Below are 18,335 nucleotides of genomic sequence, written 5' to 3' on the forward strand. Positions count from 1 at the left end.
AACTAGAGAAAGCCCATGTGCAGCAACGAAGGCCCAACACAGCCAAAAATTAATTAATTAATTAATTTTTTAAAAAAAGTTTGGGAGCTACCGTCTTGGGTAACTCTAGAGAAGAGCCTGGAAAAGAGGATGTCAAGGCTGTTTAGAAACACATTTGCCATGGCCTGACCAGAAAACTCCATGCATTATTTCACTAGAACATCTGGTCCCATGGTGCCCCGACTCTGGCTATGTATCAGAATCTTCTAGGAAGTCTCCTGTAAGAAGTCCCTGTGTGGGGCTCCATCCCTCAGTTACTGAATCAAATATCCAGTAGAAGAGCTCACACATCAGGGCTTTTGGCCGGCTGTCTGGCGATGCTTAAGATAGCCAAGAAGGAAAACTATTGCAGGGGCCACTGTGGGTCTGAAGCTCAGGGGTGGCCCCAGCAGTACATGGTAGGCTTTGGAGGCACAAAATGGCAGGGTTTAGGCTCTCAGTCTGTGTGGAAAGTGGTGCCTTGGCATTTGTCTGCCCCGTTTCCGTCTCCCGGGAGTGCTGTCCTCTGTTGGGTTTCCATGGCGCCTGGGTTTCCCCTGTGCCTGGTTAGTGAGAGGATTCCCTCCCTAAACGGACCCAGGCAGGGTAGGTGGCAGAAGCCCTGCTCTTGGCCCTGGACCTCCATCCTCACAGAGTGGTAAGAGGCTGAGCCTTGGGCAAAGGGCCAGAGAGGCTGTCAGCCACTTGGAGGCTCGGCCAGAGGCGCCGAGAAAGACGGCGTAGCTCTGTGTGGTCCAGGCCAGCCCAAGTGTCCCAGGGCCAGGGGCAGGTTGCGCAATATCAGAGCCAATACCGTACATATTTGCCTGGTCCTGAACGGTGTGTGTTTACCCTTCTGGAACTCCCGGGGGTGGTGGGGGTTAGGTTGATAGGATTCGGGGTCTGGACACCCGGGTCAAATACCACTCACCACATCTGATTAGATTGGGAGAGGTGTAACTAGGACCTCCTTTAAGCCTCATCACAGGCAGAGGATGGGTCTGGGGTGGCGCTCCCACGTGACATACCAGAAAGCAGACCCGGGGAGGCCAAGCAACTTGCTCAAGGTCAGTCTGGGGTCAACGCCAGCATCAGCCCCCCTGACTCACGTTCACACCCGCATCCCGGTCCTTGGCGAGTTAGAGTGTGTGCTCCTCACAGATGGGGCCCCCATCCTATTCACCTTTTGTTTGAAGCACAGCGCCCAGCGCATTTTAGACGTTCATTCAATGTTTGTCAGATACGTGGAAGAACTACCTTCCCGGCACACCTGGCTCGGGGCCAGTTCTGGCCTTAGAGAGGGAGAAGCTGAGGTAGAGCCACCCTCACTCACACCTCCACCCCTATCACAAGGACTAAAATCTCTACCATGGGAGAGGAGCTCTGGGTTAAAACCCTCTGGCCCCAAGAAGTGCACGCATCCTACAGAAAGCAGAGTAACTGGGAAAGGTGGGAGGGAGCCCTTTCTCTCTCACTCACTCATCATTTGATTGACAGCAACGCAGAGCTCAATCAACACCCATGATCGGACTTACTCGGCGATGGGACCGCTGTCACCATGGAAAGCAGAACACGGGATGCAGCAAAGGCAAGTCACAAAGAAAGCGTGACTGCGTGAAGAAGGTATTCCCTTGGACTCCAAAAGTTCGTGGTTGTATTACTCAAGGTCTAAAAAAATACCCAGATACTCTCTTCTGAGTTACAATATACCTTCATCCTGTTGCCTCAACTCCTTCCCGAAGGAAGGCAACTGTCAAACTCCCCTTCATGTGACCCTTTCCTGTCCCCTTGAACCACCCATTCTTAGGGGCATTCTAACAGTGTCCTGCTGGGGAACGTGTATGCCCTTGACTACTCACCACTGACTTCAATTTCATGGGCTCAGAAGGTCCTCATCTTTGGCAAAAGCCCTACATGATCCCACAACACCTTTTTCAGAGGGGCTCTTGCTGACACCCTTGTGTCAGGAGATAAACGTACTAATGCAATGTCCCCCCCTTCCTGGGACATTAGCCAGAACGGCCCAAAGGGCTAAAAATAATCTTGGGCTCTTGGGTACTGAGGCCACTCACCTGTATTTATAATCTCTGAAGCACATTTGATGAGCTTTGAGCTTAGAAATGAGAAGCTTGAGAATTTTCAAGAAGATGAAGAAATTGACCTTGAAAAAAACACAGATATGAGTAAGTGATGGACCCCAGGCGACTAGGAATATCAAGGTCACCCTGGACCCGCCATCAGATCCTCGTCCAGGGAAATCGGGGGCAGTTTGGTCAGGTGGCCAGTGGTCAGGGTCCTCCCCACTCTCCCTAAGGCCATCTCAACTGAGAGCCGAGAAAGGACCCTAAAAAGCCACCTAGTTTATTCTTCTGCCTCCAGGAGACCCAACGGCTGTCTGAGAAAGGCAGATGGACATTTACATTATTATTTTTAAAATTTGTTTTGTTAACGTCTTTATTGGAGTATAATTGCTTTACAGTGGTGTGTTAGTTGCTGCTTTATAACAAAGTGAATCAGTTATACATATACGTACATCTCCATATCTCCTCCCTCTTGCGTCTCCCTCCCGCCCTCCCCATCCCACCCCCCCATCCCACCCCTTTAGGTGGACACACAGCACCGAGCTGATCTCCCTGTGCTATGCAGCTGCTTCCCACTAGCTACCTGTTTTACGTTTGGTAGTGTATATATGTCCATGCCTCTCTCTCACTTTGTCCCAGCTTACCCTTCCCCCTCCCCGTGTCCTCAAGTCCGTTCTCTACGTCTGTGTCTTTATTCCTGCCCTGACCCGAGGTTCATCAGTACCTTTTTTTTTTTTTTTAAGATTCCATATATATGTGTTAACATACGATATTTGTTTTCCTCTTTCTGACTTCACTCTGTATGATGGACTCTAGGTCCATCCACCTCATTACAGATCACTCAATTTTGTTCCTTTTTATGGCTGAGTAATATTCCATCGTATATATGTGCCACATCTTTATTCATTTATCGTTGATGGACACTTAGGTTGCTTCCATGTCCTGGCTATTGTAAACAGGGCTGCAGTGAACATTGTGGTATATATATATTTATATTTATATTTAAAATTTTATTTATTTATTTATTTATTTCTGGCTGCATTGGGTCTTCATTGCTGCATGCGGGCTTTTCTCTAGCTGCAGTGAGTGGGGTCTACTCTTCTTTGTGGTGCGTGGGCTTCTCATTGCAGTGGCTTCTCTTGTTGCGGAGCACGGGCTGTAGGCGCACGGGCTTCAGTAGTTGTAGCACGTGGGCTCAGTAGTTGTGGTTCGCAGGCTCAGTAGTTGTGGCGCACGGGCTTAGTTGCCCCACAGCATGTGGGATCTTCCCGGACCAGGGCTCGAACCCGTGTCCTTGCCAATCCCCTGCATTGGCAGGTGGATTCTTAACCACTCTGCCACCAGGGAAGCCCTCGTATCTTTTTTTTTTTTTTTTTGCGGTACGCGGGCCTCTCACTGTTGCAGCCTCTCCCGTTGCAGAACACAGGCTCCGGACGTTCAGGCCCAGCAGCCATGGCTCACGGGCCCAGCCGCTCCGCGGCACGTGGGATCCTCCCGGACCGGGGCACGAACCCGCGTCCCCTGCATCGGCAGGCGGACCCCCAACCACTGCGCCACCAGGGAAGCCCTCATGTATCTTTTTGAATTATGGCTGTCTCAGGGTATATGCCCAGTAGTGGGATTGCTGGGTCATATGGTAGTTCTCTTTTTAGTTTTTTAAGGAGCCTCCATACTGTTCTCCATAATGGCTGCACCAATTTACATTCCCATCAACAGTTCAGGAGGGTTCCCTTTTCTCCACACCCTCTCCAGCATTTACTGTTTGTAGATTTTTTGACGATGACCATTCTGACCGTTGTGAGGTGATACCTCATTGTGGGTTTTTTTTTTCAAATAAATTTATTTATATCTATTTTATTTATTTATTTTTGGCTGTGTTGGGTCTTCGTTGCTGCGCGCAGGCTTTCTCTGGTGCAGCGAGCGGGGGCTACTCTTTGTTGTGGTGCACAGGCTTCTCATTGTGGTGGCTTCTCTTGTGACAGAGCAGGGACTCTAGGTGCACTGCCTTCAGTAATTGTGGCACGTGGGCTCAGTAGTTGTGGCTCACAGGCTCTAGAGCGCAGGCTCAGTAGTTGTGGCGCACGGGCTTAGTTGCTCCGCGGCATGTGGGATCTTCCCAGACCAGGGATCAAACCCGTGTCCCCTGCATTGGCAGGCGGATTCTTAACCACCGTGCCATTGGGGAAGCCCCCTCTTTGTGGTTTTGATTTGCATTTCTCTAATGATTAGTCACGTTGAGCATCTTTTCATGTGTTTGTTGGCCATCTGTATGTCTACCCTGGAGAAATGTCTATTTAGGTCTTCTGCCTATTTTTGGATTAGGTTGTTTTTTTTGATATTGAGCTGCATGAGCTGCTTGTATATTTTGGAGATTAATCCTTTGTCAGTTGTTTCGTTTGCAAATACTTTCTCCCATTCTGAGGGTTGTCTTTTCATCTTGTTTATGGTTTCCTTTGCCGTGCAAAACTTTTAAGTTCCATTAGGTCCCATTTGTTTATTATTTTATTTCCATTTCTCTAGGAGGTGGGTCAGAAAGGATCTTGCTGCGATTTATGTCATAGAGTGTTCTGCCTATGTTTTCCTCTACGAGTTTTATAGTGTCCGGTCTTAGGTTTAGGTGTCTAATCCATTTTGAGTTTATTTTTGTGTATGGTGTTCGGAAGTGTTCTAATTTCATTCTTTTACATGTAGCTGTACAGTTTTCCCAGCACCACTTATTGAAGAGGCTATCTCTTCTCCATTGTATATTCTTACCCCTTTTGTCAAACATAAGATGACCATATGTGCGTGGGTTTATCTCTGGGCTTTCTATCCTGTACCACTGATCTATATTTCTGTTTTTGTGCCAGTACCATACCGTCTTGATTACTTTAGCTTTGTAGCTTTCTGAAGTCAGGGAGCCTGATTCCTCCAGCTCTGTTTTTCTTTCTCAAGGTTGCTTTGGCTATGCAGGGTCTTTTGTGTTTCCATACAAATTGTAAGATTTTTTTTGTCCTAGTTCTGTAAAAAAATGCCATTGGTAAGTTGATAGGGATTGCATTGAATCTGCAGATTGCTTTGGGTAGTATAGCCATTTTCACAATATTGATTCTTCCAATCCAAGAACATGGTATATCTCTCCATCTGTTTGTATCATCTTTGATTTCTTTCATCTGTGTCTTATAGTTTTCTGCATACAGGTCTTTTGCCTCCTGAGGTAGGTTTATGCCTAGGTATTTGATTCTTTTTGTTGCAGTGGTAACTGGGAGTGTTTCCTTAATTCCTCTTTCTACGTTATTATTTTTAATTAACAGGTACTGAGTACTTACCATGCCAGGCACTGGGCTAACTTTCCGTACATTATTTTATTTAATCCTCACAACAACCCTCTGAGGAAGCCACACTATTTTAGTGCCATGATACAATGAGAAAACAGAGGCACAGAGGAGACAAATACTTTTCCCAACCTTGCACAGCTAGTAAGTGGCTGAGCTGGTAATCAGTTAAATTCAGATTTGTCTAATTACAACCCTCCCTTGACTTAAACAGAGTCCCACACTGTAAAGAACTCCAGGTCTATTGGCGTTGAACTTGAGGACCTGCCGCTGCCACATAATTCACTGGAAAACACACGTTCTCCACCCTCTAGATGACTTTCCACAACTGTCATGAACTGGGAAAATTCAACCCTTGATTATCAGCTCTGGTAGAAATTTTAAAATATGTCTGCAGATTCTTCGACACCTCTCCCTTCAAAAGGCAGAGCCTAATTCGCCTTTTCTCTCTGGGATGTGAACTAGGTTTAGTTATCTGCATCTAATGAAAAGAATACGGTAGAAGTGATGCTGTGAGTTCTGAGGCTAGAACCTGGCTTCCACCTGGTTCTCTCTCTCTCTCTCTCTCTCTCTCTCCCTCTCTCTCTGGGGAAAACCAGCCACCATGTTGTGAGGACACCCAAGCAGCCCGTGGAGAGACCCACGTGGGGGGATTGAGTCCTCCCACCAACAACCAGCACCACTTGCCAGCATGTGTGTGAGCCCCTTGGAAGCTGACCTTCCAGCCCCAGGCTTCGAATGGCTGCAGCCCTGGCCAGCCTCTAGACAGCAACCTCATGAGAGATCATGGACCACTGGAAACACAGAACAGCAAGTGGTCAAACGTAAGCAGGGCTTGGAGAATGAGAACAGTGTTTATGAGACGTGAGACTGGAGAGGGAGGGGGGGCCAGGTCCTGCAGAGCCTTTCGTGGCCACACTAAGGAGTTTGGGTTTTCTTCTGAAAACAGGGAAGATAGATTTCAAGCTGGCAAGTGACCTGCTCAGATTTGCATTTCTGCATTTCAGAGAGATCATTTTAGCAGCAGGCGTGGAGACTAGATTGAATGAGGGCAAAGCTGGAGGACGGGAGACCCACTGGGAGGCAGTTTCAGAGTTCCTGGGGAGGATGATGGAGAGGTGATGTAAAGAGCAGCCCTGGTGGTTCAGCGATGGAGAGGAGACGGATTAGAAATTATTAAGGAGCTTGAGTCAGATGACCTTTGTTACCGGCTGGATGGGAGATCAAAGATGACCCCAAGGTTTCATGGTAGCTCTCAGTGGGTGGTAGTGTCATTCACCAAGAGAATGACTTCATGGAGAAGGAAAAGCACTGGGGGGAGGGGGAGATCTAGTAGTTTTGGACACAAGAGATGTCCCAAGGCAGTGAGATATTTACGTCTGGACCTCAGCAAGGAGGTCCCAGTCAGAGCGTGGAGCCATTGGAGTTGGGGAGATTGTCCGGGGAGGCTGTGGAGACTGGGAGAAAAAGAGGGTTCTGAGAATTACCTTGTAATGAAGGGAAAGGTAGAGGAAGTGGAGACACCAAAGGAGACTGAGAAAGAGTAGCCAGGGCAGTCAGAGTGAACCACAAGGAGGTGGCTTCCTGGAAGCTCACAATGGGTAGAATTTTAAAAAGGTTTAAATGCTACAATAATTTTTAAGGCGAAATAAGACCACACTTAGGAGCAGGGAGCTCACTTAAGAGAAGCTGCAGGAGACAGGAGACAGCAAGTGTAGACCACATTGAAGAGACCTGACTGCAAAAGGAAGCAGACTGATAGAACGGTAGTTGGCAAGGGCTGCGGAATGGAGATAATGTCTCTCAACTTAATTGTAGGGCTACTAGTGGTTTGGTGGTACAGCTGTTTTTAAAATGGAAAAGACTTAAAAATGCCTCTATGCAATGGAGAAAGAGCCCATAGAGACTGGTGGTTGGGTGACAATTAATGGAGTAAAGTCTCTACAGACATTGAACCAGCACAATACTGATGTCCTTGTCTTAAACCACAGATTGAAAGACGAGCTGCAGAATCCAACACGTACCTGTTATTACTTGTCTTATTGGCCTCGGGAGAATCAATGCGCAAAGCTAAGAGGATAGAGTTTCAGGCAAGAGGCTATTCATCCAATCCACAAGCCAACGGGGATAATGGAGATCCCCAGCCCAAAATATTTAGTAACGGAACACTTAAATACAAACTAAGTGTAACCAAGTAATTTATCCCATTTAATGGGATATCTGCTTTTCATCACAAAGGGAAAACTTGCGTTCTTGGCTTAGTGACTTGTTGAACTCAGGCGTTTTTCTTACAAAGCAAGCCTAACAGGGGAAGGGCACATATTTCGTTAAATTAATTTCAACCAGGACTGTCTCCTAGGAGATGAAGGCTTGTGATGAGAAGCCTGTTGCTTCACTGTTCTTTGTGTCCAGAGACCAGACAAGAGAAAATAGGCATCAACGGCTGGGCTATACGGAGGAAGCACTTCTTCACTGCCATGGAATGAAACAGCAGCCCGGTGGCCCGCAGAACCTCCATCCACCCAGGTGCCCCAGAAGACAGGGGTCAGCACGTTTGGATGGGGCTGTTCATGATCTGTGTACCAGCAGGAAAGGGGCTGAAGGAGGACATTTTTTTTTTTTTTTTTCAGCAAACAGAGGGTTTATTTGCAAGGCAGCCAACCAAGCAAGGAGACAGGAGAACACATCTCAAATCCACCTCCCCAAGGCAAGAAGCTTGGGGTATTTATATAGGATAACCAATAAAGAAGCAGGGCGGGGTCTGAGGACCGGGGAGTGCGCGGAAAGGTGATTAGACAAAGGTACAAAAATCCTGGTTCTGCGCAAGCGTCGGAAATTTTTAAGGAACCCGGACAACTCCTCTTGGATTCTGTGACCAGATGTGGGGCACTTAGGACCCCAAACATATAAGGTTCCTTTTCAGGTCCTAGATGATACAGAATGCATATGATCAGATGTACCATGCTTGGTGACATTTCTTTGGCACCACGCCAGCTGCCATGCTCATATCTGGGTCTACAAGTTGGCAGAGGTGGTTGCCAGCACCGTGGGGACTCAGAGGTAGGTCTCGTGTACCCCTAACTCCTCCATCTCCCCTCCCCCAAGCCCCTCGTCCCCTGGCCCACTGTATAGACGAAAATGCCTATATTAGAGCTACTCCTTTGGGTTAAAACCCTCCATCCCCAAGAGCCCTGCTGAAGGGCACATGCACTTAGCCTTAGTAAAGGGTTCAGTCTGCAAAAGGAGGAAGAGCTCACCAGGCAGATGTAGGGCCATCAGGTGGGCATTCCAGGCAGAGGGGCAGCGCGTGCAAAGCCACGGGAGGCATGGACGTCAGGATGGATTCGGGGGAGCCGTGCATTTCTCCATATAAATGGAGCACGGGCTGCTTTTGCTTGGATGGAATGACAATACGTACCATGTGAAGGAGTTGGGAACCACGCCCAAGGGTAGTGAGGAGCCATTAAAAAGTCACACGTAGAAGAGAAACATAGCCAGACTTTGCTCAAGAAAGGCCGCCCTGGCTGCAATACAGAGGATGCATTGCCAGGGGCAGGAATGAGGAAGGGAGAGCAAATGGGAGGCTTTTGCAAAGGTCTGCATGAGAAACCCCAAGGGGCTGCAGGAGAACAACGACAATGGATTGAGGAGAAGGAGAAAGCGTGGAGTGACCTTCAGAGGAAGAACTGACAACACCTGAAGTCTGGCTGGAGGCCGTAGTGAGGCAGGAGATGGAAGCTAGGAGGGCGCCCAGGTTTCCGGCTCGGGTGCCTGGTAGATGGATGGTGGTGTCATTCACTGTGGGGTGAACAGGAGGAAGAGGGGCTGTGGATGGGAGGACAAGGAACCACTGTGAGCTAAGGTGACTCTGGCCATTTCTGTGGAGCTGGCCACGACTGGAGTTGCAGAAGCAACAGCAGATGAAGGTCATTTCAGCCAAGATGAAAAGACAGAGCAATTCTCTGGTCCTGGCAGGAGAAAAGGTGGCTCTAGGAACTAGGGGGCACCTGGAGAAACGAGCACACAGGTCAGCCAGCCACGGACAACCAAGCAGTGAGGTCCAGAGCAATTGTTCCAGCCCTGGCCATGGATTAGAATCACTGCCCAGGTACCACCTCCAGAATTTCGGACGAAATCCTCTGGGGTAGGAGCCACCAAGATGTTTCGAATGCACAGCCAGTTTTGAGAACCGCTGGTGTGTGGGCACAGAGCTTCACAAACATTATTGTGCACCCAGCGCCCAGGAATCCTGTGACAATGGAGACTCTGATTCTGCAGGTCCGGGGTGGGGCCTGGGAACCTGAATTCAGAACAAGGCACTCAGGAGACCACACCTGAGCTTCTCCTTAGAATCCCTAAGCCACATCGGAGATCAGTGAAACACAAATCTTGTGCAAGAAGAATTTTTCAAGCTACCCGGGTGATCCCAAGAGCAATCAAGGTGGAGAACCAGTGATGCAGCCTCTGGAAGACCGCATGCAGGGTAAGCACCAGGGATCCAGCTGGAGCGAGTCTGAGCTCCATCCTAGGCAAGGCCATCCTGCTTCACTCTGCCTGGTTCATGAGAACCTTCCAGGGCCCAGGAGTGTGTGGGTCACAAGCATTTGCTGAGTAAGTTTCTGCAGAGCCTGCCGTACGCTTGGGCTGGCCGCCAACCCAGGCTTTAGACAAATACTTGCAAGAAAACATTGCTGGGGTCATAGCAGAAGTTGGTACAGGATCTGGGAAGGACACAGAGGAGGGTGGGACCATCTCTACTTTGTGGGGTGGGTGTCCAGGGAGAGTGGCCGGGTGGATAAGGTGGTGGAGGGAGGCGGTTCCAACCTGAGGACGGTCCAAAGCAAGGTACGAACGCGTGAAAAGCCCAAGTCCTCCAGGCATGGGGGCTGGAGGCGGGAAGTATCTGGGGGCAGCTGCGCGACGCTGTGGTTACAAGTGCTGGTGTCACCCGATCAGGCCGAGACCTGGCCCCCGCTGACTGACTCTGTGACTTCAGACCAATCCCCAGCACCCTCCCCAATCAAAGAAGCGTAATAGTAGCGCCCTCCTCGTGGGTTTGTCGGGAAGATGAAATGAGTTAATATGCACAGAGCGCTTAGAAGAGTAGGTACGTAGGAGGAACTCAATAAATGTCAGCCGGCTGCAGTGGAGGTGGCCAGCCAGGAGCTGCGGCTGGGACCGCGGCGGGGCAGCGTGGCTGGAGAGGAGAGGATGTGCGGAAGGGAGGGGTGGGGTGGGGTGGGGTGGGTGAGGCGGGGCAGGAGGCCGCGCTTGGAGTGGGCGCGGTCAGAGGTCATTCTGAGCGTCCGCTCTCAGCTGCGTGTGGAAGGACCGCAGGGGACATCACCAGTAGCATCCAGGCCACCGCGCGGAGCATCTCCATGCTCTCAGTTCTCCTGCCCTTTCTACGAACATCTTCCCCTCCCAGGCACACTCAACACTCAGGTCTGGGCGGAGAGTGGCCTTCAATTACTGACAAATATTGACATTCTTCTCTAAAGAGAAGCCTTTTGGCTTTCACGAAACCACACATGCCAGGTTATTTCTATAAAATGGCAAAAACGGAATTCCCGGCAACCCCTTGGGGAAGAGTGGGCGGCGCCCGGCTGGTGGGCTTCCGGGGCTGCCGGCCCTGCGTCCGGACAGGAAGGCCTCCCGCCTCCTCTGGGATCCTGCCTATCCTTCCAGCTGTCTGCTATCGCCCCGCCCCTCCCCCGAACTTCTTCGGCAGATGTCTTCCTCGCCTGCTACCATCTCAGGGAGCTTTACGGCTCCGGCTTGAGCAGTCCCTCTGCACCCCCCAAATTCTGGGCCTGAAGGAATAAAGCGCCTGCTTCCGCGAGGTCTCACACTAGCATCATCTCCTGACTCGAACCCCCGTCACAGCTTTGGGTTCATGGCGACTGCATGCTTTCCTCCTCTGAAAGACGCTTCCTTAGTCCCCCCTCCCTCCCGCTGATGGTGGCCAATGCAAGCCCATAGCTTTGCTGTCCCCGGGCTCAGCCATGACTGAAGGCACCTGCACCCCCCGGGCTTGTGCACACATCACAGCCGGCCGACATGAGGTCACTGAGCTGATTACGGGTTTCTCTACATAGTTCGAAAACCCAGAGAGAAGGAGGCCTACAGTGTAAGCCTGGATTAAGGCACTGAACCAGAACAAGGAGAAGTTTCTTTCTGGGGGGGTAGGGGGCATAATATGGCACACTTACTTCTGCCATGACATGACACCAAGGAGGAGCTTCTTACTTGCTTCTCGGTCAACAGATCCTACTCCCAGCTCAGCGTCTCCGTCTCAAGGGATCTGGCCCAAGTTCATTCTGAGCCAGGGAATCTGGTGGGTGGCGGGGGGAGGGGGCAGGGTCCTCCACAGCTGCTGAGCTCAGAGAGGAAAAAGGGGAGGTGGGACGGTGCTCACCGTTACGCACAGCAGCATGGGTCCTCGGATGATCCACCAGATATTCTTATTCCTGTTGGTTCCCCAGCACCTACGGCAAAGAAGACTTAGGTTTGAGACAAGGCTGAAGGTAAAGGGCCTGTACCCTCGGAAGAAGGATGCCCACGCTCAAGGCTCACTTGGGAGGGGGGAGGGAGGGCCCAAATCCCTTCCTATCGGGTTGATACTGTGGGCTTTTTTTTTTTTTTTAAACCAGGAAAGTGGTCTTCGTGCTAATAGCTTGGTGTGTACCCTTCCACATTTTTCTCCGTGTTCGTACAAACGTGAATTCTTAATTCTACAGGCACACCTCATTTTACTGTGCTGCACTTTATTGCACTTCGCAGGTACTGCGTTTTTTACAAATTGAAGGTTTGTGCAACCCTGCGTCGGGCGAGGCTGTAGGCATTATCTTCCAAGGGCATTTGCTCACTTCGTGTCTCTGTGTCACATTTTGGTCATTCTTGCAATATTTTAAAGCTTTTCATTGTTATCATATCTGTTATGGCGACTTGTGATCAGTGGTCTTTGATGTTACTATGGTAACTGTTTTGGGCTGCCGTGATCTGTGCCCATATGAGACGGTGAAGTTGATAAATGTGTGTGTTCTGACTGCTCCACCAACCGGCTGTTCCCCCATCTCTGTCCCTCTCCTCAGGCCTCCCTAATTCCCCGAGACACAGAAATATTGAAATTAGGCCAATTAGTAACCCTACAAAGGCCTCCAAGTGTTCAAGTGAAAGGAGGAGTGACACGTCCCTCATTTTAACTCAAATGTTAGAAATGATTCAGCTTAGTGAGGAGGGCACGTCGAAAGCCGAGATTGGCTGAAAGCCAGGGTCCTTGCACCAAATAGTTCTTGAATATTTTTAGCTCACTGTTGGGAGCAACTGCTCAGGAAAAAAAAAAAAAAAAAAAGATTCCTTTCAAAAATATGAGTGCTGGGGCTTCCCTGGTGGCGCAGTGGTTGAGAATCCGCCTGCCGATGCAGGAGACACGGGTTCGTGCCCTGGTCCGGGAAGATCCCACATGCCGCGGAGCAACTAAGCCCGTGAGCCATGGCCGCTGGGCCTGCGCGTCCGGAGCCTGTGCTCCGCAGCGGGAGAGGCCACAACAGTGAGAGGCCCGCATACCGCAAAAAAAAAAAAAAAAAAAAAAGAGTGCTCATTGACAATGCACTGGTGACCCAAGAGCTCTGATGGAGATGCACAGTGAGATGAATGTTGTTTTCATGGCTGCTAACACAACATTCATTCTGTAGCCCATGGATCAAGGAGTAATTGTTACTTTCAAGTCTTACTGTTTAACAAATACACTTTGTAAGGCTGTAGCTGCTGTAGATGCTGACTCCTCTGATGGATCTGGGTGAAGTAAGGTGAAAACCTTCAGGAAAAGATTCACCATTCTACACGCTATTAAGAACATTCATGATTCATGGGAAGAGGTCAAAAAGAAACGTTAACAGGACTGTGGAAGAAGTTGATTCCAACCCTGACGGATGACTTTGAGGGGTTCAAGACTTCAGTGGATGAACTGACTGCAAATGTGGTGGAAACAGCAAGAGAGCTAGAATCAGAAGTGGATCCTGAAGGAGTGAGTGAATTGCTGCCATCTCATCATAAAACTAAACCGATGAGGAGCTGCTTCTTATGGATGAGCAAAGGAAGTGGTTTGTTGAGACGGAATCTACTCCTGGTGAAGATGTCTTGAAGGTTGTTGGAAAGACAACAAAGGATTTTTTTTTTTTTTTTTTTTTTTTTTTTTGCGGTACGCGGGCCCCTCACTGTTGTGGCCTCTCCCGCTGCGGAGCACAGGCTCCGGACGCGCAGGCGCAGCGGCCGCGGCACGTGGGATCTTCCCGGACCGGGGCACAAACCCGCGTCCCCTGCATCGGCAGGCGGACTCCCAACCACTGCGCCACCAGGGAAGCCCAACAAAGGATTTAGAACATGACATAAAAGAAGCTGATAAAGCAGCAGCAGGGTTTGGAAGGACTGACTCCAATCTGGAAAGAAGTTCTCCTGTGGATAAGACGCTATCAAATAGCATGCATGCTACAGAGAAATCGTTCATAAAAGGAAAAACAGATGTGGCGAATGTCATCATTTTGTCTTACTTTAAGAAATTGCTGCAGACACTCCAACCTATAGCAACCACCACTCTGATCAGTCAGCAGACACCCAGACCTTCCACCAGCATAAAGGTGATGACTCACTGAAGCCTCAGATGATGGTTAGCATTTTTTTTTTTTAGCAATAAAGTATTTTTAATTAAGATTTTTTTAAGACATAATGTTCCTGCACACTTAATAGTATACAGTAGCCCATGGATCGAGGAGTCATTGCTACTTTCAAGTCTTAACTATTTAACAAATAGTTAACAAATATTTAACAAATACACAGTATTGTGTAAACATAGCTTTCATATATACGGGGAAACCAAAACATTCATGTGACTCGCTTTACTGAGATATTCACTTTATTGTGGTGGCCTGAAGTGAACCCACAGTATCTCCAAGGTATGTCTGTGTAGGGGATTTTTGGTGGTAACTATTTGGAGGGAAAGAAATGGAGTCACTGACACCCATTATTCAGCAGCAAGCTTAACAACACGCTGTTGAGGTTTAGTCCCTAAAAGTCAAAAGGTACAGAACTAACTTGTTTTTTCAGTAGTTTTATAGTAGTCCACTATATGGGTATGCCACAATTTGTTTGATGATTCCCCTATTGATGGATGTTCAGGGGTTTTTTTGTTTGATTGGTTTTGCCTTTTTCCCCCCACTGTGAATGCAATAACCATTCTTGTACCTATATTTGTATATACCCAGGGTCGCTGCTAACCTAAGCAGCCAATTTTTGTACTGATTTGTGCTAATTTTGTGCTTATTTGCATGTGTAACTAAATTAATAAGACTAATTTCTACAAGAAAGGTATTTGATTCTTTTATCTACGTACTTAAGTATATCCTGGATGGCCAAAAAGGAAGGGAGTGGATATTCTCTTTGGGAAACTAGTATATTTCCTTATAGTGGGGCCTATCTGGGAATGGCTAGCTCATGGAAATGTAAAAAGAGGTAAATTACCTACCCTGTGTTCTCCAGCTGAGCACGGGCGATGCTCCAGGGTGCGACAAAGAGCACCGGGAAAGCTGGGAGGAAACACGGAGACGGAGTCAAGGGCTGGCTGACCAAACCTGCCTGCCGCCTACGCTACCCTGACGGGCCAAGCACAACTGGCTGAAACTTATAAAAACCCAAACATCACAGAACTGTGGACCGTGAGAGCTGGAGAGGCCTACAGTGGCACGGGGCCATTGATTGCTTGAGAAACCAGGACGCAGAGAGGAGGACAGATTTGCCACGTGTCACAGAGCAGCTTAGAGTAAATCCAAAGACAATTATCAAACCTCCTGAATCACCGGCCAAAGTTATGCCCTCTGAATGCCTCAGCCTCGACTTCCCCAAGAGTTTGTGGCAACAGGGGTTCCAGACCTCATCTTGGAGACTTAGTTGGCACATGGACTGAATGTTTTGTGTCCCCTCCAAATTCATATGTTGAAGCCCTAACCCCCAACGTGATGACATTTGGAGATGAGCCCTTTGGAGGTAACTGGGTTTAGATGAGGTGTGTGTGTGTGTGTGTGTGTGTGTGTGTGTGTGTGTGTAGGGGTGGTCATCGTGATAGGATTCGTGTCCATATAAGAGGAGACCAGAGAGCTCTCTTCCTCTCCCTTGCTCTCTCTCCGCCCGCCATGATGTGAGGCTACAGCAAGAAGGCAGCTGTCTGCAAGCCGGGAAGAGGACCTTCATCAGAACTCAACCATCCTGGCACTGTGATCTCACAGTTCCCAGCCTCCAGAAATAAACATCTGTGTTTCAAGCCACAGAGACTATGGTCTTTTGTTACGGCAGCCCTAGTAGATGAACGCAATTGGGGACAGGGTAGGAGGAACGTCATCTGATGCTACCAGAGCCTTCCCAAGTTTCGAATGTGTGCATTGGGTCTACAGCACTTATGTCTACATGCATGTACACTCACACCCACCCACCCCTCTTTTCAGAGTCTCTTGTGATTGAGGGGCTATCTGTCCCAGAAACCTCGCTCCAGTTGGTCCCTAGCTCCAACCAAAAGCTCTGTTGGGCTCCCACGTTCTGATAGGTCCCGAGGAGAAGAGGCTGGGGGTCCGGGTCACTCACCCCAACCCACCAGCAGGTATCTGGGCCACAGTCGCCTCTCCGAAAGCACTATGGGCTCCAGGAGCATGTGGAGGTAAAGGCCTTCAACCAGCAGCCATGAGTAATTGGCCCCCACGAAGTAGTGCAGGAGAACCTGGGCCGAGCGGCAGGAAGTGGACACCTGCAGAGGACAGAGCACATGCGGGTGAGTCCAAGCTCCCTCAGCATCTGGACCCCACCAGGGTGGAGAAGGGCTTCCACATGCGCAGCCCCTCCCTCTGGACTCCCCTCTCTCCCAAACCCTTGCTGGCCATCTCAGAGAGGCTGGCAACAATATAAAAATATAGGGGCTTCATGTAGGTTTTAAAGCCCAGCTTCTTGACATCCTAGACATTTTTAGACAAAGACAAGGAGAATTCCTCATCAGAAATTTCCATAAAGAAAGCACTGAAAAAAATTTTTTTTAATTAAAAAAAGAAAGCACTGAAAGGTATGTCTTCTGATCTCAGTTCAATTAAGCAAGGTATCAATAATTTAAAAATCTTCATATGACTAGAAATGAGGATATAGACTTCTAAATAATTCATGAATCAAAGAAGAAATGATAATAGAAATTGGAAATTATTCCTAAACTGAATGTATGGAGAACACTGCATAGCAAAACTTGGGGCATACAGCTAGGATGAATTTTACAACTAGAATGAAAGTTGCCAACTCAAGTGCATTTATTAAGAAAGAAAAAGGCTGAAAGTCACTTACCTTAAATATGTCAAAAATGTCAGAAAAAGAACAGCAAAATAAAGCCAAAGAAAGTACGTGGGGGGAAATAATCAAGATAATAGCAGAAATCAGTGAAATAGAGGACATAAAATACAGAGAATCAACAATGCCAAAAGTTTGTTCTTTGAAAAGTCCAGTAACATTGAGAAACTTTAGCAAGGATTATCAAGGGGGGAGAAAAGAGAGTGAGGGTACAAATAATCAATATCAGGAATGAGAAAAGGAATACCATGAGAGATGTAACAGACCTTAAAAAGATCTTAAGGGAAGATAAACAACATGCCAATAAATTTGAAAAGCTAGATGAAGTGTAGACAAATTCCTAGAAAGACACATTACTACAGCTGACACCAGAAGAAATAGAAAATCTGAATGTAACAGTCCTAATTAATCCATAATTAAAAGCCTTGCAATAAAGAAAGCTCTGGGCCCAAATGGCTTCGCTAGGGTAAAAATCTATCCAACATTTAAGGAAGAAATAATACCCATCTTAAACACATTCTTCCAGAGAAGTGAGAAAGAGATAATTTGTCTTGAAAAGTCAGCGTAAACTTTACGCTGATAAAGGCAGTACCTGATAAAACCTGATAAAGGCAGTACAGACATACCTCGTATATTGTACTTGGCCTCATCGGGCTGCTCAGATACTGTGTTTTTTACAAACTGAAGGTTTGTGGCAACCCCATGTTGTCAGATGATGCTTAGCATTTTTTAGCAATGAAGCAGTTTTAAATGAAGGTGTGTACATTATTTTCTTACACACAATGCTATTGCACACTTAACAGACTATAGTATCGTGTATGCATAACTTTTTTTTAACGTCTTTATTGGAGTATAATTGCTTTACAATGGTGTGTTAGTTTCTGCTGTATAACAAAGTAAATCAGTTATACACACACGTACATCTCCATATCTCCTCCCTCTTGCGTCTCCCTCCCGCCCTCCCTATCCCACCCCTCTAGGTGGTCACGGAGCACCGAGCTGATCTCCCTGTGCTGTGCGGCTGCTTCCCACTAGCTGTCTATTTTACCTTTGGTAGTGTATATGTGTCCATGCCACTCTCTCACTTCGTCCCAGCTTACCCTTCCCCCTCCCCGTGTCCTCAAGTCCATGCTCTAGTAGGTCTGTGTCTTTATTCCCTTCTTACCCCTAGGTTCTTCATGACCTTCTTCTTTTTTTTTTTTTTTTTTCTTAGATCCCATATATATGTGTTAGCATGCGGTATTTGTTTTTCTCTTTCTGACTTACTTCACTCTGTATGACAGACTCTAGGTCCATCCACCTCACTACAAATATGCACTGGGAAACCAAAAAATTCACGTGAGTTGCCTTGTTGCGATATTTGCTTTACTATAGTGGTCCGGCACCAAACCACAGCATCTCCAAGGTATGCCTGTACAAGAAAAGAAAATTACTCCTGAATGTGGATGAGGAACTGCTAACCGATACACAGTGTCGGCAAGCGGTCCAGCAGGAGGGGAGAGAGATTACGATATCAGGACCTAGCTGGGTTTCTTCCAGGGGTGCAAGG

General features: G+C 48.1%; 1 protein-coding gene across 1 annotated transcript in view; it reads right to left on the reverse strand.

Annotated features, from left to right (window-relative positions):
• GLP2R (glucagon like peptide 2 receptor) overlaps nt 1-18,335 on the reverse strand; it is a 38,798-nt gene that overhangs the window by 12,479 nt on the left and 7,984 nt on the right. The window contains exons 4-7 of the mRNA XM_067021071.1: nt 16,046-16,205; nt 14,937-14,997; nt 11,832-11,901; nt 2,091-2,179 (exon numbers count right to left, since the gene is read on the reverse strand). Coding sequence (XP_066877172.1) covers nt 2,091-2,179; nt 11,832-11,901; nt 14,937-14,997; nt 16,046-16,205 — 380 coding nt within the window. The remainder of the gene's footprint in view (nt 1-2,090; nt 2,180-11,831; nt 11,902-14,936; nt 14,998-16,045; nt 16,206-18,335) is intronic.

This window comes from Kogia breviceps, chromosome 19 (genome assembly GCF_026419965.1).
Source record: "Kogia breviceps isolate mKogBre1 chromosome 19, mKogBre1 haplotype 1, whole genome shotgun sequence".
NCBI classification, from domain to species: Eukaryota; Metazoa; Chordata; class Mammalia; order Artiodactyla; family Physeteridae; genus Kogia; species Kogia breviceps.